Here is a 23408-nt window from a genome sequence, read left to right as displayed (position 1 = left end):
CTGATCACTATGTGCCTCCAAAGCCCCTCACACCATTACCAGGCAGACCACTGATCACTATGTGCCTCCAGAGCCCCCACACCACTACCAGGCAGATTACTGATCACTATGTGCCTCCAGAGCCCCCACGCCACTACCAGGCACATGACTGATCACTATGCACCTCCAGAGCCCCCCACACCACTACCAGGCAGACAACTGATCACTATGTGCCTCCAGAGACCCCACACCACTACCAGGCAGATTACTGATCACTATGTGCCGCCAGAACCTTCCACACCAGTACCAGGCAGACCCCTGACCACTATGTAGAGAAACAAACGAAGGTGAAATTTCCAATATATGCAATATTTATTAGTTAAAATAACGATACAATATAGTTAAATGTAATAATTCATATATTCAAAAGAGTACATGCCCGATGGAGAAAAACCATCATGAACTAGGTGTCGACAGACAAAGAAACATAGCGGAAATAGGACACAAGGGCACAGCATGAGCCTAAAAAGTCACACAGAATGTGATGAATATATCTATCTCATAATGCTCTGGTCTCGGTATCTATGATGGTAGATGGCAGGGGATGATACTGAGAGCGTAACTCTATAAACAATGTATCCAGAAATATTGCACAGTGCCCATAGGCCGATAGCATAATAAATGCATATCCATAAATAGAGGTACAACTGATAGTGCTGAGTATAAGAAGCTAATCTTACTCCCAATAGTACACCAAACCCCTAAGCCAGTATACCCAGTAAGGGTGCCATAGGAGCCCTAGAGCGGAGAGAAGCACAAAATACCTGTTGCCATGTTAGCCCGATAGTCCAACCCGCACTGGATCACCTCGACGCGCGTTTCACCACACCTGTGGCTTCGTCAGGAGGTAAATAGGCATGATCATGATCCCCTTTTATAGTGGCATATGTAACTGAGGGAAGATTAACAGCCATGCGTGGCGCGCCCCCGCCATGTTGCGGCGCGCCGAGGAGAGCGGCGCACCCGATGAGCGTCACCACGTCACGTGATCCGGTCAAGTGACCGGACCCGTGACCATGGAGACGCTACACCGGAGCCTAGCGCCACCCACCACCGCGCGACGCAGCGCATGCGCGCGCTGGCCCGAAAACAGAGGACAAGAGAAGGTGAGCCAAACCACCCCCCGAAACAAAACAAGGGAGGGGAAAGGGTAAAGGGGAGGAGCGACAAAAAGGACACAGCATAGTCCTCACTATTACACGTAAAAGGACTGCAAATAGTTAGATAGTATGTAGCAGCAGCGTTGGGCAAAATCACACGGCACCCACGCCAGACCATACAAGGGGTATGTCTATATATATAGGTCCTGCTAAAGGCTCTTATTAAATAGGTCCCCAGTATGGATAAACGTATACCGCACATGCCCATAGACCCGAACTACGGGACAGACATAAAGAATGAACAAAACACATAATTGTATATCACACCTACACACCGATAGAGGGGGTAGGGCGCTGATCACTCAACATGCCACCAATCAAGTGTCTATAACAAACAAAAATATACCATTGAAAAATATAGAGCAAGATAACAAAAAAATATCATATAATGCATCTCTACAAGTTGTCATCCCATGGGCTGTGGTATCCCTTGTTGATGAATCACGGTGACGAGTTACTGTTATGGTGGGTATGGAAATGCTTAGGTATAGTCTTTAAGATCGAAAGATCATGAGCCCCCGTCGCGTTTTTAATGTCCCTGGCGTGTTCCAGGATCCTAACCCTCAACTGCCTGGTCGTCATACCCACATAGATGAATTTACACGGGCAGGAGGCGTAATAGATCAATCTATCCGTGGTACAGGAGATATGATGTGTGATTTTATAGGTCCTGGTCATATCACTGTTGTCAAATGTGAATGCCCTATCCATGAACTGACATGCAGAGCAGTCACCACATTGGAAGCATCCCCAAATCGGACCAGCCCGTGTCGAAAAGAAAGATTCTTGTGGTGCCACATAATGGCTACGAATGAGCAAATCTTTTAGGTTTTTAGAGCGTCTCCACGTCACTGAGGGGTTAGCAGGTAGATGTCTGCTCAGCTCGTCATCTGCTGTCAAAATGGACCAATGTCTACGCAAAATATCCATGACATCAGTCCATCTTGTATTAAAGGTTGTGATGAATCTAATAGACTCATCCTGTGGATGTAACGCCTTCTTTGCGGCCAATAATTGGCCACGCGGAGTACCAGCCGCTCTCCTGTACCCCTTGCGTATATCTTTATGGTTATAGCCCCGTTGCTGTAATTGTCTGGTAAGTACTGTTGCCTGATTTTGGAATCTACCATCGTCAGAACAGATGCGTTTCATACGAAGGAATTGGCCCACCGGTATCGCCCTAGTCGTCTGGGGACGGTGGGCAGAGGAGGCATGAGGGAGGGCATTTACCGCCGTGCTTTTACAGTGAACATCAGTAGTTAAGTAGCCGTTTCCGTCCGTCTGAACAAGGACGTCGAGAAACTCCACCTCTTGTTTACTGTATTTGTACGTGAGTTTGATATTATACGGGTTATCGTTTAACCTCATCATGAATGTAGTTAGAGATGTCTCTGAGCCCTGCCATATAAACAGTATATCATCGATATACCTGGACCATGAGACCACGGCAGAGAAGTCCTCCATTTCATAGACCACCTCCTTCTCCCACAGCCCCAGGAACAGATTTGCGTATGAGGGCGCACAAGTCGCCCCCATCGCTGTACCCTGGAGCTGTAGGAAAAAGCGGTCCTTAAATGTAAAGAAATTATGAGTCAAAATAAATTTCAAAAGATCCAAAACAAAATCAATCAGGGAATTATTCAAATTTGTCATGTCCAAGAAGGACCTTGATGCCGTGATCCCATGGTCATGGAACATCGATGTATATAGCGATTCCACGTCGCACACCACTAGAAACATGTCTCGTTCCAATTGGATGTTATTGAGACGTGTCAAAATATCTGTGGTGTCCTTAATGAAAGAAGGCAGGGTCTCTACACATTGTTGAAGATAGAAATCCACAAAGCGGCAAATGGCCTCATTGATGCCTCCAATCCCTGAGACTATCGGGCGACCCGGTGTGCATATCTTATCTTTGTGGATTTTGGGCAGAAGGTAGAACGTTGGAGTGGTCGGTGCATGTGTGACCAACCCCTCCAACATCCTACCCGTAATAATGCCCTCCTGATGTGCTATCTGTAAGATCTCATCAAGTTCACTCTTGTATGAAGCAAGAGGATTGCTATCTAGTCTCCTATAGCATTGTTTATTGTGAAGTTGCCTAAAGGCCTCACGTTCGTACATCTTGCAAGGCCAGATCACAACATTTCCCCCCTTATCTGCAGGCTTAATCACTACATGTTTGAAATTGCGTAGTTCTTGGATAGCCCTATTCTCCTGAGAGGTAAGATTGTAAGATGATCTGTCTTCGGGGATCCTTTTAAGGTCCCTTTTGACCACTTTGAGAAAAATGTCTACATTAGAGCAAATACCTTGAGGGGGGAAATGTTGCGATCTGGGATGCAGATGCGTAGGAACCTTCGTCTCTTCAGTTGTAGTTTGTTCGGCAAGCAGTGACTCCAAATCCACCATGGCCTGTTGCTCTATATCAAGAGGAGAAGCATTTTTAGATTGGTTGATGAAGAATTTTTTAAAAGCCAGTTTCCTGGCAAATAACTCCAAGTCCTTCACCATGGTGAAGTAATCAAATATAGCTGATGGTGCAAAATTTAAGCCCTTCTCCAACACCCGAATGTGTGTGGGGGACAGTGGCACATCAGACAGATTAATCACCTGCATATTTACCGCCCTCTCTTGTTCTGCTTCTTGTTGAACGTGCGTGTGCGCATGGGGAGGAGTGGGGTGGCGGGTGTGTATGAAGCGGAATCCGCCCTGTTGGTCTCTCCAACCCCACCCCTTCGGCCTAAAAAATGTTCTCCACATTGTTCTTCTGATAAAGACGATGTTATTGATGAGGAGCGTGATACAGGTTTTTGATTTATCTTTTTATATTGCCACCTATAGACTCGATTAGACGAATAGTCCTGTAGGTCTCGTTGGAATTTTCGGACTTTAGTGGCCTGTATTTCTTTTTCCCATTTAATAAGGTCTCCCTCCAAATCCTTATCAAACTTAGCACACTCCTCAGTTGTCAGTGTGGCTTGTATTTTACTCTTTAGAGTGTCCAACTCACTTTCCACACTTTCTAATGCCTTACGGTCTGAACCAATTAATAGTTCCAACAGTGTGCGTGAGCACTTAGTAAGAGTTTCCTCCCATTTAGCAGAGAAAGAGGGGTCACTAGTGTCCAATGTTGGATAAATCTGAATCCTTAGACCCCTTGGGACAATGTCCTTTTGGAGATAATTCTCTAATGCCAACTTGTTCCACCACAATTTTGTACGTTTTTTAAGCAGGCCTTTAATACCAAGCTTCAAGTCCTTAACATCACAGTTCTCAGTGTCTGCGTCCACCTTATTACCAAACAATGATCCTAATTGGGGGATCCAATTTTTATCTCGTTTTCTAAAATCCATGTACTCTGTATTAGAGGCATCTGAAACACAGATCAAAAAGTAACGTGTGTGTGACTTTTTAGGCTCATGCTGTGCCCTTGTGTCCTATTTCCGCTATGTTTCTTTGTCTGTCGACACCTAGTTCATGATGGTTTTTCTCCATCGGGCATGTACTCTTTTGAATATATGAATTATTACATTTAACTATATTGTATCGTTATTTTAACTAATAAATATTGCATATATTGGAAATTTCACCTTCGTTTGTTTCTCTATTGGTACGGATTTAGTAGTGGAGGATTTTTTCCTTTTATTATTTCTGGTGTTTTTGATCTGCATATGAGGCGTTCTCTTTCAGTGTATATCCCTGACCACTATGTGCCTCCAGTGCCTCACACAACACTACCAGGCAGACTATTGATAAATATACAGCTCCAGAGACCCCCACATGATTATGAAGGAGGCCGCAGATCACTATGTGCATGTAGAGCCCCTCACACCAATACCGGGCACACCACTGATCACTATATGCCTGTAGAGCCCTCCACACCACTACCAGGCAAACCACTGATCACTATGTGCCTCCAGAGCCCCCCACACCACTACCAGGCAGACCACTGATCACTATGTGCCTCCAGAGCCCCCCACACCACCACCAGGCAGACCACTGATCACTATGGGCCTCCAGAGCCCCCCACACGACTACCAGGCAGACCACTGATCACAATATGCCTCCAGAGCCCCCAACACTACCAGGCAGACCATTCATCAATATACAGCTCCAGAACCCCCCACACCACCACGAAGCAGGCCACTGATCACTATGTGCCTCCAGAGCCCCCCACACCACTACCAGGCAGACCACTGATCACTATGTGCCTCCAGAGCCCTTTAGAGAACTACCAGGCAGACCACTGATCACTATCTGCTTCCAGGGCCCCCCACACCACTAACAGGCAGACCACTGATCACAATGTGCCTCCAGATCCCTCCACAGAAATACCAGCCAGACCACTGATAACTATGTGTCTCCAGAACCCCACACCACTGCCAGGTTGAGCACTGATCACTATGTGCCTCTAGAGCCCCCCACAACACTACCGGGCACAGCATTGTTTACTAAGTGCGTCCAGAGCCCCCACACCACTACCAGGCAGTCCAATGATCAATATGTGCCTCCAGAGCCCCCCACACCACTACAAGGAGGACAACTGATCACTATGTGCCTCCAGAGCCCCCACACCACTACCAGGAAGAGCATTGATCACTATGTGCCTCCAGAGCCCCCAACACCAATACCAGGTAGACCACTGATCACTATGTGCCTCCAATGCCCCCCACACCACTGCCAGGCAGACAACTGATCACTATGTGCCTCCAGAGCACCTAACAAAACTACCAGGCTGACCACTGATCATTATGTGCCTCCAGTGCCCCCCACACCACCTCCAGGCAGACCACTGATCACTATATATCTCCAGAGCCCCCCACACCAATACCAGGCAGATCACAGATCACTATGTGCCTCCAGAGCCCCCCACACCACTATCAGGTAAAACACTGATCACTATGTGCCTCAAGAGCCCCCCACACCACTATCAGGTAGACAACTGATCACTATGTGCCTCCAGAGCCCCCCACACCACTACCAGGTAGACCACTGATCACTATGTGCCTCCAATGCCCCCGACACTACTACCAGGCAGACCACTGATCACTGTCCCTCCAGAGCCCCCCACACCACCTCCAGGCAGACCACTGATCACTATATATCTCCAGAGCCCCCCACACCAATACCAGGTATACAACTGATCACTATGTGCCTCCAGAGCCCCCCATACCACTACCAGGTAGACCACTGATCGCTATGTGCCTCCAATGCCCCCCACACCACTACCAGGTAGACCACTGATCACTATGTGCCTCCAGAGCCCCCACACCACTACCAGGCACATGACTGATCACTATGTGCCTCCAGAGCCCCAACACCACTACCAGGCAGACCACTGATCAATATGTGCCTCCAGAGCCCACCACACCACTACCAGGCAGATTACTGATCACTATGTGCCTCCAAAGCTCCTCACACCATTACCAGGCAGACCACTGATCACTATGTGCCTCCAGAGCCCCCCACACCACTACCAGGCAGACCACTGATCACTATGTGCCTCCAGAGCCCCCACACCACTACCAGGCAGATTACTGATCACTATGTGCCTCCAAAGCCCCTCACACCATTACCAGGCAGACCACTGATCACTATGTGCCTCCAGAGCCCCCGCACCACTACCAGGCAGATTACTGATCACTATGTGCCTCCAAAGCCCCTCACACCATTACCAGGCAGACCACTGATCACTATGTGCCTCCAGAGCCCCCACACCACTACCAGGCAGACCACTGATCACTATGTGCCTCCAGAACCCCCACACCACTACCAGGCAGATTACTGATCACTATGTGCCTCCAGAGCCCCCACACCACTGCCAGGCAGATTACTGATCACTATGTGCCTCCAAAGCCCCTCACACCATTACCAGGCAGACCACTGATCACTATGTGCCTCCAGAGCCCCCACACCACTACCAGGCAGACCACTGATCACTATGTGCCACCAGAACCTTCCACACCAGTACCAGGCAGACCCCTGACCACTATGTGCCTCCGGTGCCCCCCACAACACTACCAGGCAGACTATTGATAAATATACAGCTCCAGAGACCCCCACATGATTATGAAGCAGGCCGCAGATCACTATGTGCCTGTAGAGCCCCCCACACCACTACCAGGCAGATTACTGATCACTATATGCCTCCAAAGCCCCTCACACCATTACCAGGCAGACCACTGATCACTATGTGCCTCCAGAGCCCCCCACACCACTACCAGGCAGACCACTGATCACTATGTGCCTCCAGAGCCCCCACACCACCTCCAGGCAGACCACTGATCACTATATATCTCCAGAGCCCCCCACACCAATACCAGGCAGACCACTGATCACTATGTGCCTCCAGAGCCCCCCACACCACTACCAGGCAGACCATTCATCAATATACAGCTCCAGAACCCCCCACACCACCACGAAGCAGGCCACTGATCACTATGTGCCTCCAGAGCCCCCCACACCACTACCAGGCAGATTACTGACCACTATGTGCCTCCAGAGCCCTCACACCACTACCAGGCAGATTACTGATCACTATGTGCCTCCAGAGCCCCCCACACCACTACCAGGCAGACCACTGATCACTATGTGCCTCCAGAGCCCCCCACACCATTACCAGGCAGACCACTAATCACTATGTGCCTCCAGAGCCCCTCACACCATTACCAGGCAGACCACTGATCACTATGTGCCTCCAGAGCCCCCCACACCACTACCAGGCAGACCACTGATCACTATGTGCCTCTAGAGCCCCCACACCACTACCAGGCAGATTACTGATCACTATGTGCCTCCAAAGCCCCTCACACCATTACCAGGCAGACCACTGATCACTATGTGCCTCCAGAGCCCCCACACCACTACCAGGCAGACCACTGATCACTATGTGCCTCCAGAACCCCCACACCACTACCAGGCAGATTACTGATCACTATGTGCCTCCAGAGCCCCCACACCACTGCCAGGCAGATTACTGATCACTATGTGCCTCCAGAGCCCCCACACCACTACCAGGCACATGACTGATCACTATGCGCCTCCAGAACCCCCCCACACCACTACCAGGCAGACCACTGATCACTATGTGCCTCCAGAGCCCCCACACCACTACCAGGCAGATTACTGATCACTATGTGCCTCCAGAGCCCCCACACCACTACCAGGCACATGACTGATCACTATGCGCCTCCAGAGCCCCCCACACCACTATCAGGCAGATTACTGATCACTATGTGCCTCCAAAGCCCCTCACACCATTAACAGGCAGACCACTGATCACTATGTGCCTCCAGAGCCCCCCACACCACTACCAGGCAGACCACTGATCACTATGTGCCTCCAGAGCCCCCCACACCACTACCAGGCAGACCACTGATCACTATGTGCCTCCAGAGCCCCCACACCACCTCCAGGCAGACCACTGATCACTATATATCTCCAGAGCCCCCCACACCAATACCAGGCAGACCACTGATTACTATGTGCCTCCAGAGCCCCCCACACCACTACCAGGCAGACCACTGATCACTATGTGCCTCCAGAGCCCCCGACACCAGTACGAGGCAGACCACTGATCACTATGAGCCTCCAGAGCCCCCAAAACTACCAGGCAGACCATTCATCAATATACAGCTCCAGAACCCCCCACACCACCACGAAGCAGGCCACTGATCACTATGTGCCTCCAGAGCCCCCCACACCACTACCAGGCAGATTACTGACCACTATGTGCCTCCAGAGCCCTCACACCACTACCAGGCAGATTACTGATCACTATGTGCCTCCAGAGCCCCCCACACCACTACCAGGCAGACCACTGATCACTATGTGCCTCCAGAGCCCCTCACACCATTACCAGGCAGACCACTGATCACTATGTGCCTCCAGAGCCCCTCACACCATTACCAGGCAGACCACTGATCACTATGTGCCTCCAGAGCCCCCCACACCACTACCAGGCAGACCACTGATCACTATGTGCCTCAAGAGCCCCCACACCACTACCAGGCAGATTACTGATCACTATGTGCCTCCAAAGCCCCTCACACCATTACCAGGCAGACCACTGATCACTATGTGCCTCCAGAGCCCCCACACCACTACCAGGCAGACCACTGATCACTATGTGCCTCCAGAACCCCCACACCACTACCAGGCAGATTACTGATCACTATGTGCCTCCAGATCCCCCACACCACTACCAGGCAGATTACTGATCACTATGTGCCTCCAGAGCCCCCACACCACTACCAGGCACATGACTGATCACTATGCGCCTCCAGAACCCCCCCACACCACTACCAGGCAGACCACTGATCACTATGTGCCTCCAGAGCCCCCACACCACTACCAGGCAGATTACTCATCACTATGTGCCTCCAGAGCCCCCACACCACTACCAGGCACATGACTGATCACTATGCGCCTCCAGAGCCCTCCACACCACTATCAGGCAGATTACTGATCACTATGTGCCTCCAAAGCCCCTCACACCATTACCAGGCAGACCACTGATCACTATGTGCCTCCAGAGCCCCCCACACCACTACCAGGCAGACCACTGATCACTATGTGCCTCCAGAGCTCCCCACACCACTACCAGGCAGATTACTCATCACTATGTGCCTCCAAAGCCCCTCACACCATTACCAGGCAGACCACTGATCACTATGTGCCTCCAGAGCCCCCACACCACTACCAGGCAGACTACTGATCACTATGTGCCACCAGAACCTTCCACACCAGTACCAGGCAGACCCTTGACCACTATGTGCCTCCAGCGCCCCCCACACCACTACCAGGCAGACAACTGATCACTATGTGCCTCCAGAGCCCTCCACACCACTACCAGGCAAACCACTGATCACTATGTGCCTTCAGAGCCCCCCACACCACTACCAGGGAGACCACTGATCACTATGTGCCTCCAGAGCCCCCCACACCACTACCAGGCAGACCACTGATCACTATGTGCCTCAAGAGCCCCGACACCACTACCAGGCAGATTACGGATCACTATGTGCCTCCAGAGCCCCCCACCCCACTACTAGGCAAATTACTGATCACTATGTGCCTCCAGAGCCCCCACACCACTACCAGGCAGATTACTGATCACTATGTGCCTCCAAAGCCCCTCACACCATTACCAGGCAGACCACTGATCACTATGTGCCTCCAGAGCCGCCACACATCTACCAGGCGGATTACTGATCACTATGTGCCTCCAGAGCCCCCACGCCACTACCAGGCACATGACTGATCACTATGCGCCTCCAGAGCCCCCCACACCACTACCAGGCAGACCACTGATCACTATGTGCCTCCAAAGCCCCTCACACCATTACCATGCAGACCACTGATCACTATGTGCTTGTAGAGCCCCCCACACCACTACCGGGCACACCACTGATCACTATGTGCCACCAGAGGCCCCCACACCATTACCAGGCAGACCACTGATCACTATGTGCCACCAGAGCCCCCCACACCATTACCAGGCAGACCACTGATCACTATGTGCCTCCAGAACCCCCGACACCAGTACGAGGCAGACCACTGATCACTATGGGCCTCCAAAGCCCCCCACACGACTACCAGGCAGACCACTGATCACAATATGCCTCCAGAGCTCCCCACACCACTACCAGGCAGACCACTGATCACTATGTGCCTCCAGAGCCCCCGACACCAGTACGAGGCAGACCACTGATCACTATGTGCCTCCAGAGCCCCCACACCACTACCAGGCAAACCACTGATCACTATGTGCCTCAAGAGCCCCGACACCACTACCAGGCAGATTACGGATCACTATGTGCCTCAAGAGCCCCGACACCACTACCAGGCAGATTACTGATCACTATGTGCCTCCAGAGCCCCCACGCCACCACCAGGCACATGACTGATCACTATGCGCCTCCAGAGCCCCCCACACCACTACCAGGCAGACCACTGATCACTATGTGCCTCCAGAGCCCCCACACCACTACCAGGCAGATTACTGATCACTATGTGCCTCCAAAGCCCCTAACACCATTACCAGGCAGACCACTGATCACTGTGCCACCAGAACCTTCCACACCAGTACCAGGCAGACCCCTGACCACTATGTGCCTCCAGTGCCCCCCACAACACTACCAGGCAGACTATTGATAAATATACAGCTCCAGAGACCCCCACACGATTATGAAGCAGGCCGCAGATCACTATGTGCCTGTAGAGCCCCCCACACCAATACCAGGCACACCACTGATCACTATGTGCCACCAGAGCCCCCCACACCATTACCAGGCAGATAATACTCCAGAGCCCCCTACACCACTACCAGGCAGACCACTGATCACTATGTGCCTCCAGAGCCCCCCTACACCACTACCAGGCAGACCACTGATCACTATGTGCCTCTAGAGCCCCCCACACCACCACCAGGCAGACCACTGATCACTATGGGCCTCCAGAGCCCCCCACACGACTACCAGACAGACCACTGATCACAATATGCCTCCAGAGCTCCCCACACCACTACCAGGCAGACCACTTATCACTATGTGCCTCCAGAGCCCCCGACACCAGTACGAGGCAGACCACTGATCACTATGAGCCTCCAACACTACCAGGCAGACCACTTATCACTATGTGCCTCCAGAGCCCCCCACACGACTACCAGGCAGACCACTGATCACAATATGCCTCCAGAGCCCCCAACACTACCAGGTAGACCATTCATCAATATACAGCTTCAGAACCCCCCACACCACCACGAAGCAGGCCACTGATCACTGTGTGCCTCCAGGGCCCCCCACACCACTAACAGGCAGACCACTGATCACAATGTGCCTCCAGATCCCTCCACAGAAATACCAGCCAGACCACTGATAACTATGTGTCTCCAGAACCCCACACCACTACTAGGTAGACCACTGATCACTATGTGCCTCTAGAGCCCCCCACAACACTACCGGGCACAGCATTGTTTACTAAGTGCCTCCAGAGCCCCCACACCACTACCAGGCAGACCACTGATCAATATGTGCCTCCAGAGCCCCCCACACCACTACCAGGAAGACCATTGATCACTATGTGCCTCCAGAGCCCCCAACACCACTACCAGGCAGACCACTGATCACTATGTGCCTTCAGAGCACCTAACAAAACTACCAGGCAGACCACTGATCATTATGTGCCTCCAGTGCCCTCCACACCACTACCACGAAGACCACTGATCACTATGTTCCACCAGAGCCCCCCACACCACCTCCAGGCAGACCACTGATCACTATATATCTCCAGAGCCCCCGACACCAATACCAGGCAGATCACAGATCACTATGTGCCTCCAGAGCCCCCCACACCACTATCAGGTAAAACACTGATCACTATGTGCCCCCAATGCCCCCTACACCACTACGAGGCAGACCACTGATCATTATGTGCCTTCAGAGCCCCCACCACCACCACCTCCAGGCAGACCACTGATCACTATGTGCCTCCAGAGCCCCCCACACCACCTCCAGGCAGACCACTGATCACAATATATCTCCAGAGCCCCCCCACACCAATACCAGGCAGATCACAGATCACTATGTGCCTCCAGAGCCCCCCACACCACTGATCACTGTGTCTCCAGCACCCCACACCACTGCCAGGTAGACCACTGATCACTATGTGCCTCTAGAGCCCCCCACACCACTACCAGGAAGACCATTGATCAATATGTGCCTCCAGAGCCCCCCACACCACTACCAGGCACATGACTGATCACTTTGTGCCTCCAGAGCCCCCACACCACTACCAGGCAGACCACTGATCACTGTGTGCCTCCAGAGCCCCCCACACCACCTCCAGGCAGATCACTATATATCTCCAGAGACCCCCACACCAATACCAGGCAGATCACTATGTGCCTCCAGAGCTCCCCACATCAGGAGGCAGACCACCATTATATATGTAATTTTTCCCCTCTCCCATTTCCTGTCAGTAGTCTTTCTGAGCTCTGTTCCTAGTACTGGGGGGTGTATTGGCCACTACCTTACCCCTCCCCCCTGTATATTATCCTGACATTCCATCTCCTCTGTGAGGATTGCCCTCACTAATGATGGCGCGGACCTGCTGCTTTGTGACGTCACTTCCGCCCTGAGTGGACTTTCTAACGTAAACAAGGAAGATCCTTGGTAAACACAGAGGGGCAGACACAGGCAGGAGGCGGCGGGCTCGGCTCTGTGGGGGGCGCTGTCACCGTGTCCTCTCCTTACAGCGGTGTCCCGGGCGGCCATGGCTCAGCAGCGCGGCGTCAATGGGCTGCGGTTCAACCAGGACCAGAGTGAGTGACTCAGTGATGTGTAGTTCGTGGACAAGGAGCGGCTCTGCTGGGAATGGAAGGAGCGGCTCTGCTGGGAATGGAAGGAGCGGCTCTGCTGGGAATGGAAGGAGCGGCTCTGCTGGGAATGGAAGGAGCGGCTCTGCACTGTGAGGGAGCCCAGGGTTTTCTCCTTTCTTGGCTGCAGCTTATCAGTGTAGTGACCCCTGACTGTGACTCCTGTGTGAGGAGAGAGGCAGATGAATGCCTGAGTGCTGGAGAGATGGTGCAGACAGCAGAGAAGGGGGAGGGGTTTAGGGGTTGTGGGAAAAGAGGAACAGGGGCTGCCTAGTGTTAACCCTTCAGTGCCCCCAGACTGCAAGCACTAGTGCTACACCATCCCTCAGTGCTGGAGTCAGGATCTCAGTTACCTTAAAGGGACTCTGTCACCTAAATTTGGCGGGACTGGTTTTGGGTCATATGGGCGGAGTTTTCGGGTGTTTGATTCACCCTTTCCTTACCCGCTGGCTGCATGCTGGCTGCAATATTGGATTAAAGTTCATTCTCTGTCCTCCATAGTACATGCCTGCGCAAAGCAATCTTGCCTTGTACAGGCGTGTACTATGGAGGACAGAGAATGAACTTCAATCCAATATTGCAGCCAGCATGCAGCCAGCGGGTAAGGAAAGGGTGAATCAAACACCCGAAAACTCCGCCCATATGACCCAAAACCAGTCCCGCCAAATTCAGGTGACAGAGTCCCTTTAAGGTACCTTCACACTGAACAACTTAACAACGATAGCAATCCGTGACGTTGCAGCGTCCTGGCTAGCGATATCGTTCAGTTTGACAGGCAGCAGCGATCAGGATCCTGCTGTGACATCGTTGGTCGGCGCAGAAAGTCCAGAACTTTATTTCGTCCCTGGACTCCTGCAGACATCGCTGAATCGGCGTGTGTGACGCCGATTCAGCGATGTCTTCACTGGTAACTAGGGTAAACATCGGGTTACTAAGCGCAGGGCCGCGCTTAGTAACCCGATGTTTACCCTGGTTACCAGCGTAAACGTAAATAAAAACAAACACTACATACTTACATTCCGGTGTCTGTCCTCCGGCGCTGTGCTTCTCTGCACTGTGAGCGCTGGCCAGCCGTAAAGCAGATTACAGCGGTGATGTCACCGCTCTGCTTCACGGCCAGCCGGCGCTCACAGTCAGTGCAGAGAAGCAGAGCGCCGGAGGACAGACACCGGAATGTAAGTATGTAGTGTTTGGTTTTTTTTTACGTTTACGCTGGTAACCAGGGTAAACATCGGGTTACTAATTGCGGCCCTGCGCTTAGTAACCCGATGTTTACCCTGGTTACCAGGGGACTTCGGGGTCGCTGGAGAGCTGTCTGTGTGACAGCTCTCCAGCGACCAAACAGCGACGCTGCAGCGATCGGCATCGTTGTCTGGATTGCTGCAGCGTCGCTAAATGTGACGGTACCTTTAGTCCCAAATAAAGATTATATATATATATATATATATAGTGGCCTCATTCATGGCATATACTGTATATAGGAGGAGGGACTCAGCAGGTTGTTTGGTAACATAGTATTAGGACTGAGGAGGATTCAGGACAGGAACATACAGGGAGGAGGATGGATCAGTTGTGAGAGTAATATATAGTGATTTTAGACAGAACCTGTGGTGAGATCTCGCACAGCTCCAATGATTATATAGAGTTACGCTGGTTTCACACCTGCATATTCTGCAATCTGTGTGACAATGGCTGCACGCGGATCCGTTTTTGTCTCCATTGACTTTCAGTGGTGACGGATGGGTCCTGCATGTCCATCCAGCTGTCACCATTTTCCCTCTGATCCGTGTATCTGTATATTTTACCAGACGCACAAAAACGCAACTTGTTGCGGTTTTGTGTCGTCTGAAAAACACGCAGGGACCCGTGGCTACACGTCTGGAATTGCCATGGAGCACGGATCCTGGACAACACGGACCCGTGTGCTACCATGTGCAGGGATCTGTTATGCGGGACTGAGCATGCTCAGAAGCAGGGGACATGCCGTATGGGAAAGTGATGACACTGTGGGAGCAGGATGCGGACATAATGGAGACTCTGCGTGCTGTGCTGTCATACAGTGACCGGCCTCACTAGCAGGGCTGTGCCCCATGTTATAGTGTGCTAATAAAATGTATTGGGAGCGTGTATATAACATGGGGGCTCCTGGTTAGGGGCTGCACGGGTGGACCCGCTTTCACACTAGCGCTTTGGTGCGTTGTGATGTGTAGCATTCCTGATGCATCCAGATTGCCCTACACTTAACATAGGGACGCATGGACCTGCGTTTGCATCAGGACATATCAGGATCACTATGCGTCAGGATTTTTCATGTGCTCTCAAAACGCAGCTTGTTGCAAATTTTGGGTGTTAAGAAAATCTGCAGACATCCTGGTACGTGGCAGCGCGTCCAAAAATCATCTGATTGCCAATGTCGACGCCCCCGAATCAGGATGCCTGCGTCCAATCTGCATGTGGATGTCATACTGCGCAGGCTCAGAGAACCATTGTTATTCCTTTCACTTTCACCAATCTCTCCCCTCAAGTCAGAATTTCACATTTCCAACCAAATCCTGATCAGGATGCAGTTCCGTTCGATTGCAGAAAAAAAATACGGATGCAGATAAATTGTGTCCAAGAGGGAATGACTACAGCAATGTACAAAAAAAACACCACATATTAGAAAGTAATACGTTACTACAACCGAGTAGCAGAGGGGCCCTGGTCACAAGAGCGAACAATCTGAGGAAACAGCAATGCTAGAAACAGTCTGTACTGCTTCACCAGATACTTATCCAGGTGTATAATGAGGCCCTCACTGTGCAGGCAAAGGCCTGGAACGATGACTGTGGAAAACATATTTCTGTTTAAAAAAATGCCGAATGATCCGAATCACCAAAAAGAGCCGGACTGCCCATCACTAGGTGTACTATAGCTGTGACGTCATGGATTGCCTGCAGTGGTCACCAGAGGGCGCTGTGAGAAGCATCTAAAGATGGCGGCCACTGACAAATTTCTTGTGTTGTTTCTCACTCTTAAAGGGAGTTGTGTGTGAGTAAAGGCATATTAAAGGGCCGGTAGACATCCGCGTTATATAGAGGAGGCAGCAGCGGACTCATGGGAAGTTGTTACAAATCCTGTGCCCACCCTTTACTGCAAGCGACATGTTATCGAGTTGTGGTGTGAAAGTGCCCGACCCCTTCCCACAGGGTCAGAGACGATCAGATCCCTGAACATGCAGGCATTGCTCTGGTTATGGGGTCTCCTGCTGCCTCTGTGCTCCCATAGTAGTTCAGGTCACAGCAGAATGAGCCCCCTGTGGTGACAGGTAAGTAGGGGGGCACCAGTGATCACATGATCAGTCACATGCCTCTATTCCCCACAATGCAGGTGATCAGATCCTTCAGTCTTCTCCCTGGACTACAGTCAGATTGTGTTGCCCCTCTAATCTTTACCAACAGCTCATTCTCACTGCTCGTCGCTGACATGCCATGTGATGCCGTGATTGGCTGCAGCGGTCACGTCATCCTGACATTGGACAGCGTTAATTCTTGTTCTCTCTCCTGTACGGCTCAGGCTGCTTCTGTTGTGCGATGGAGACGGGAGTACGAATCTTCAACATTGAGCCTCTGATGGAGAAAGGACACCTGGGTAAGGAAGGCTGGAGGGGAAGGGTTAATGGGATCCTAATGTCACGTGACCGGCGTTGTGTTCCTCCCGCCCAGACGTGGAGCAGGTGGGCAGCGTCGGACAGGTGGAGATGCTGCACCGATGTAATCTGCTGGCACTGGTGGGCGGCGGGAGTAACCCCAAATTCTCCGATATCTCAGGTAATTACTTCTTACTCCTCGTGTTCCCGGCTCGGGATGGATTCTTAGGTTTCCTTTTTTTTTCCCCGTCAGTGCTGATCTGGGACGACTCGCGGGACGGAAAAGACAAACTGGTGCTGGAGTTCACGTTCACCAAACCCGTGCTCAGCGTGCGACTGCGCGCCGACAAGTGAGTCCGGGCACCTAACTGTATGGGGGCGACTCTCCTCTATGTGGACTGTGGTACTGACATGGCCGCCTCTGGGCCCAATCACTGTCTGAGCTCAGACTGCCCATGGGGTCGCCCTGTCGTGGCCCGCGGGGTCTCCTGACCCAACTCTATATGTCTGAGTTTGGGTTGACACACCCATGGCCGGTCCAGACCGCACGCTCCGTATTTAGACAGTGCTTCATGGACATTTGGGTTTGGCCTAAGGGGAGATGACCACAGTGTATGACCCCTGAGCGAGTGGTGCTGTGTATATGGTATATCGTGGATATAGGGGGCTTGGAAGCTTTTATTTTTTTTCCTCCAATCCAAATACTAAAGAAATGTTACAATAAACTACGGCCGACACGTGCAGAATTTCTTCAGAAGTTTAGAACTAACAACCTTCCACTTTACAGGATTGTCATCGTAGTGAAAAACCGGATTTACGTCTACTCCTTCCCAGACAACCCAACTAAGCTCTTTGAATTTGATACCAGAGACAACCCTAAAGGTGAGGACATTGTGTAGATAAAGTGTCTGAGGTTCTAGCAGCAGGGGATTATCCCTGGAGGACTAGCACACCCGCTTCCATGTAGTCCTCCATATTCAGGAGCTCTGTATAACCCTGCCTCCTCCACAGATTGCCAGCTTTCTGCCTATGCACAGTGTACCACAATTAGAGGTGTGAATGGGGTTATACACAGCTCAGCACTCAGACCACTGATAGATCTTTAGCAGAAAAAAAAACGGATTTTATCCAAACTGCACCATGCAGCCTAGTGACAAGTCACTGGAAGCAGGGTTTGTGCCCCTACATCATGCTGCTCTGAGACGGGGGGATGACTGATTCACTTTAAAAATCAACTGCTACAGTTTGTATTGCGCACCTATTTTGGTACCCTTCAGTGGTCTCGCAGGCTCAGTCAGACCCCCAGGATCCATCAGGTGCCATATTGTGAAGGAATTGCCACCTACAATCACTGCTTTTCTCTGTAGTACGTTCCTGCACAGAGCACCATATGGCGGCACACTGCACGCCTCTGTCCTGTGTGTTGTAATCTCTTTTCCGGGGACTTTCTATTAATATTAGGTGGTCTCTCCTCCTGCAGGCCTGTGCGACCTCTGCCCCAGTATGGAGAAGCAGTTGTTAGTCTTCCCAGGACACAAGTGTGGCAGCTTACAGCTGGTGGTGAGTCCGAGTATGGGCATCTGTCAGTATCGTGGTGTCCCGTGTCCATGCTCTTCCTCTGCTTTCAGGATCTGTGTAACGCCAAACCCAGCAGCTCGTCCGCCCCGTTCACCATCAACGCCCACCAGAGTGAACTGGGCTGCCTAGCGGTCAACCAGCAGGGGACGCTGGTGGCTTCAGCCTCGCGGAAAGGCACCTTAATACGGCTCTTCGACACCCAGACCAGGGAGCAACTGGTGGAACTACGGCGTGGTACCGACCCCGCCACTCTCTACTGGTACGTGGTCCGTCCTAAGCCGGATCAGTGAGAAATATCCCGATTCTGTGCGCTTGTGATGGTCATAGACTCGGCCTGGTTGGTGCAAAATATCCAATGCTTGTTATACGGGATGGGTATGGGGGCCGCACAATAGAAATCCCGTATTGTCGTCCTATTAACACAGATTTTCCTTTATCTCCAGTATTAACTTCAGCCACGACAGCTCCTTTCTGTGCAGTTCCAGCGATAAAGGAACGGTGCACATCTTTGCTCTGAAGGACACGAAGCTGAACCGTCGTTCTGCGTATGTATCAGGCTTATACTGGCAGTCCAATAATCCGGAATCCTCGGGACAAGTGAAGTGTTGGATCTTTAGACATTACAGATTTTTTTTACTGTTCGGTGTGGTTACATCAGCTTTTATGGGTTTTCCGCTGCAGAAACACAAATACCCATGTGCTGCATTTATCTGGGAGTTTTCCAGCATCTTATTTTAAGCCTATGGGGAAAAATAGGCAAATAAACCGCAAGGGAAATGGACATATTGCAGATTTCAGACAATCCGCAGGAAAAATACACAAAACAGCGCAGGGGGCATCACATTTCTATAATATGCATCCACAGTACGCTGCAGTTGGTACAGATGGTGCTGATGTCACGAAGGCAGAAAGGAAATGTTATTTATTAATTATTTTATATGGTGTGTCTGTCCCTTTAATCCAGATCCAATCATTGAATGTTTGATTATTGTTAATCTTTAGATTTGTCAAATTTCTGATATGTTTTGTTAACTTAAAAATATAATATAGAATAATATAAAAATATCGATCTAAATTTGCCATTATCATAAAATATAAGGGGGTCACAAAAAAAAAAAAAAAAATCACCGGGATATGTTGAAGCGTTCCAGAGTCAGATTAATAAACAAATTGGTCTGGTCATTAAGGGGTTAAGAGGGCCAATGCAGATTTGGATTCATCATGCATTGCATGAAAATTAAAGGGAATTTTACAGCACAATGACTGCTCAAACCAAGCACAGGCGCTCAGTGCTTCTCAGTGGGACCAACGTGTACATACACCTTCCCACCTACTTGGTTTCCATCAATCTCCCCCCTTCTTTGACCCTATGAAGCCGGAGCGGTCAATCAAAGATGGAGATAAAGGGAAAACACGCAGATGGGAGGGTGCACTGAGCGCCTGTGCTTGGTTTGAGCAGTCATTCAGTGCTGTAGGAGTCCCTTTAGTTTTCTAGACCGTTTTGCTCCTCTGGGGACAGGTGTACCTCTCTACAGTATAGGTTGCAGTTCTGCATTGAATACAAACACTGTTTATTGTTGCAATCTCCTTCTGATTCAGGTTGGCACGAGTTGGTAAAGTCGGTCCCATGATCGGTCAGTACGTGGATTCCCAGTGGAGTCTGGCCAGTTTCACCGTGCCCGCAGAGTCCGCCTGCATCTGTGCCTTCGGCAGGAACACTTCTAAGAATGTGAACTCTGTGATAGGTGAGTCTGTGCTGCCAACCTCAGCCTCAGCCCTGGTAAGCCGACAGCTAACCCGACCTCTTCTCTCTCAGCCGTCTGTGTGGATGGAACGTTTCACAAATACGTCTTCACTCCGGAAGGGAACTGCAACCGCGAGGCCTTCGACGTCTATTTGGACATCTGCGATGATGATATTTTTTAAGCTGGTCATGAAGCGAACTGAAGAAGGAGGGTTCCACCTGGACACACGGAAGGATCGGCCCAGATCCCCAGAGGGGTCAGCCCCTGCGTGTAGGGGCTACGAGAGGCGAATGCTGCAGTATTATTGTACATAGGTTGTAAGTTATTGTATGTAACCCCAGTGATACAGAGAAGCCCATGGTAATAAATGTATGGGGCACTAAGGAATATCTGCCTCTAACATCACCACCAGGAAACGCAACTCATTTATTAAAGGGTTATTCCCATCTTCATAACTGGACAGTGCTTGTAAATGCAAGCAATTTACTGCTTACTAAAATGTTCATACAGTTCAGTGCCTTGGAGACCGACCTCCGCTATTAGAAACCAAAACATACGCAGCGCTTACAAGCTTAATCGGTAAAAAGAAAGCTTGTAAGCGCTATTCAAGCTGAATAGGAGCACTAGAGCGTGCTGTTACTTCCTAATCCAGGCCATGGACAGGACAGCGCTTACAAGCTCAATAGGTAAAAAGAAAGCTTGTAAGCGCTATTTAAGCTGAATAGGAGCAGTAGAGCGTGCTGTTACCTCCTAATCCAGGCCATGGACAGGACAGTGCTTACAAGTTAGACAGCAGCGGTGGTCGGTCTCCAAGGTAAACCAAAGAAAAGTGCTAGTATATCAAACAGCTGCAAATTTTAATAAGCGGTAAATTTGATAATTGCTTGTATTTTCAATACATATGTATAACAATATGATATTCCTTTAAGTTTGACTTGCTAGGGGAGGGTAAATATAACAGCTGTACTCCTCCACTGCTGTTGGTCTGTTTTGATGTCATCACTACACCGCACGTGACCGCTGCAGCCAATAGCTAATTTCCTTGTTTTTTTCACAACCTGAACCTATAATTACCTTTTACTACTAGAAGCCTGAGTACCAATGGTCAGAGGTTGGACGTCAAGGTCCTAGTTCAGTTTGACGTTTGCCTCAAATAAATATCTACCCTTTTACCTTTTACCAGGATAGCGATTCCTTCTTTGCATTGTTGATCCGTCCATTGTTCATGTTCTTATCACTAATCGCAGCAGGGCTAGTGACAGAAGGGAGGCCACCATCTTGTTTTGGGCTCATTGCTCCCCTGTAGTCTCAGCACCTGTAATGTTACTGACTGCCAAAGACTCAGGCCATCACATATGAGAGAAAGTGTGAGCAGAGAATTGTCCACCTTGAGACTTTATATAGGAGTCTCAGGATGGCGCTTTGTAGGTGGACACGGAAGGTGGGAGTGTGTGAGCAGTCGGGACAGATACAGCTCTGACTCTTGTGTAATGTAATACCACAAGAGGAAGTAGGAAAAAGACCTACGGAGTATATGTACCCATAAAAAATACTTCTACTATATAATTGTCTAAGGGTCACTTCCGTCTTTCTGTCCTTCTGTCTGTCATGGATATTCATTGGTCGCAGCCTCTGTCTGTCATGGAAATCCAAGTCGTTGATTGGTCGCAGCAAAACAGCCACAACCAATCAGCGACTGGCACAGTCCGGCGGCAACATGGCTGCTCCTTCCTCCCCGCAGTCAGTGCCCACTCCATACTCCCCTCCAGTCAGCGCTCACACAGGGTTAATGGCAGCGCTAACGGACCGCGTTATGCCGCGGTGTTATGCACTCCGTTAACGCTGCTATTGGCGCGGGATTTGAACCACGCTTCGCTAATTGGTCGTGGCCGGCCGAATCCTGTGTTTTCAATGTATTATTCTAAAATCTTCATAAATTACATACATATTCTAGAATACCCGATGTGTTAGAATCGGGCCACCATCTAGTAATACATAAATACACAAATAGTAGAAAAACGGAGGTCGTGAGCACACATGCAATGAAACATATGCAGGAGGTGAAACGACAAAAAATGTAGCATTGGTATAGCGTAGTCCCCTGGTATACTGAAATTCATTGGTTATAACTTTCCAACACATATACTACCGTGTAAAAGTTTAGGGTCACTTAGAAATTTCCTTATTTTTGAAAGAAAAGCACAGTTTCTTCCAATGAAGCTAACATTAAATGATTCAGTAATATACTATACATTGTTAATGTGGTAAATGACTATTTTAGCTGCAGACGTCTGGTTTGTAATGCAATATCTTCATAGGTGTATAGAGGCCCATTTCCAACAACCATCACTCCAGTGTTCTTATGGTACTTTGTGTTTTCTAAGGCCTCTTTCACACTTCCGTATTTGTAGTCCCGTCGAGATACGTAATTTTTTGAGAAAACAGGATCCTGCATTTTCTCATAGACTTGTATTAGCGACGGATGGCCACACGTTTCGTCCGTCGTGCACTGGATCCTGGGGAATTTGACGGCCTGTCTTTTCCAAAAAACGTTTCATGAAACGTTTTTTGTCTGCAGTGGAAAAACGTTCCCCAACGCCTCCTGCGGCATACGTCGTTCCACAGAATGAGAGCCCGCCAGCAGACGGAAGTGTGAAAGAGGCCTAACTGTGTAAGAAGGCTAATGGATGGTTAGAATACCCTTCTGCAAGTATGTTAGCACAGCACAGCTGAAAACATTTTGGCTGATTAGAGAACCTATAAACCTGACCTTCCTTTGAGCTAGTTGAGAATCTGGAGCATTACATTTGTTGGTTCCATTAAACTCTCAAAATGGCCAGAAACAAAGAACTTTCATGTGAAACTCGACAGTCTATTCT

At 50.2% G+C, this 23408-nt stretch overlaps 1 protein-coding gene across 1 annotated transcript; it reads left to right on the top strand.

The window, feature by feature from the left end:
- The first annotated feature begins 13350 nt into the window (after positions 1-13350).
- On the top strand, positions 13351-21708 carry WDR45 (WD repeat domain 45). Its single transcript, XM_069748333.1, has 10 exons — positions 13351-13524; positions 17134-17208; positions 17283-17387; positions 17460-17556; positions 17994-18088; positions 18687-18766; positions 18835-19043; positions 19228-19329; positions 20384-20529; positions 20601-21708. Exons 1-10 carry the CDS (start codon positions 13476-13478, stop codon positions 20708-20710), a joined length of 1068 nt encoding a protein of 355 aa, XP_069604434.1. The 5' UTR covers positions 13351-13475; the 3' UTR covers positions 20711-21708.
- The last annotated feature ends 1700 nt before the right edge of the window (positions 21709-23408 follow it).

Source organism: Ranitomeya imitator, chromosome 2, assembly GCF_032444005.1.
Source record: "Ranitomeya imitator isolate aRanImi1 chromosome 2, aRanImi1.pri, whole genome shotgun sequence".
Lineage (NCBI taxonomy): Eukaryota > Metazoa > Chordata > Amphibia > Anura > Dendrobatidae > Ranitomeya > Ranitomeya imitator.
This window is presented reverse-complemented; position numbering and strand designations above follow the sequence as displayed.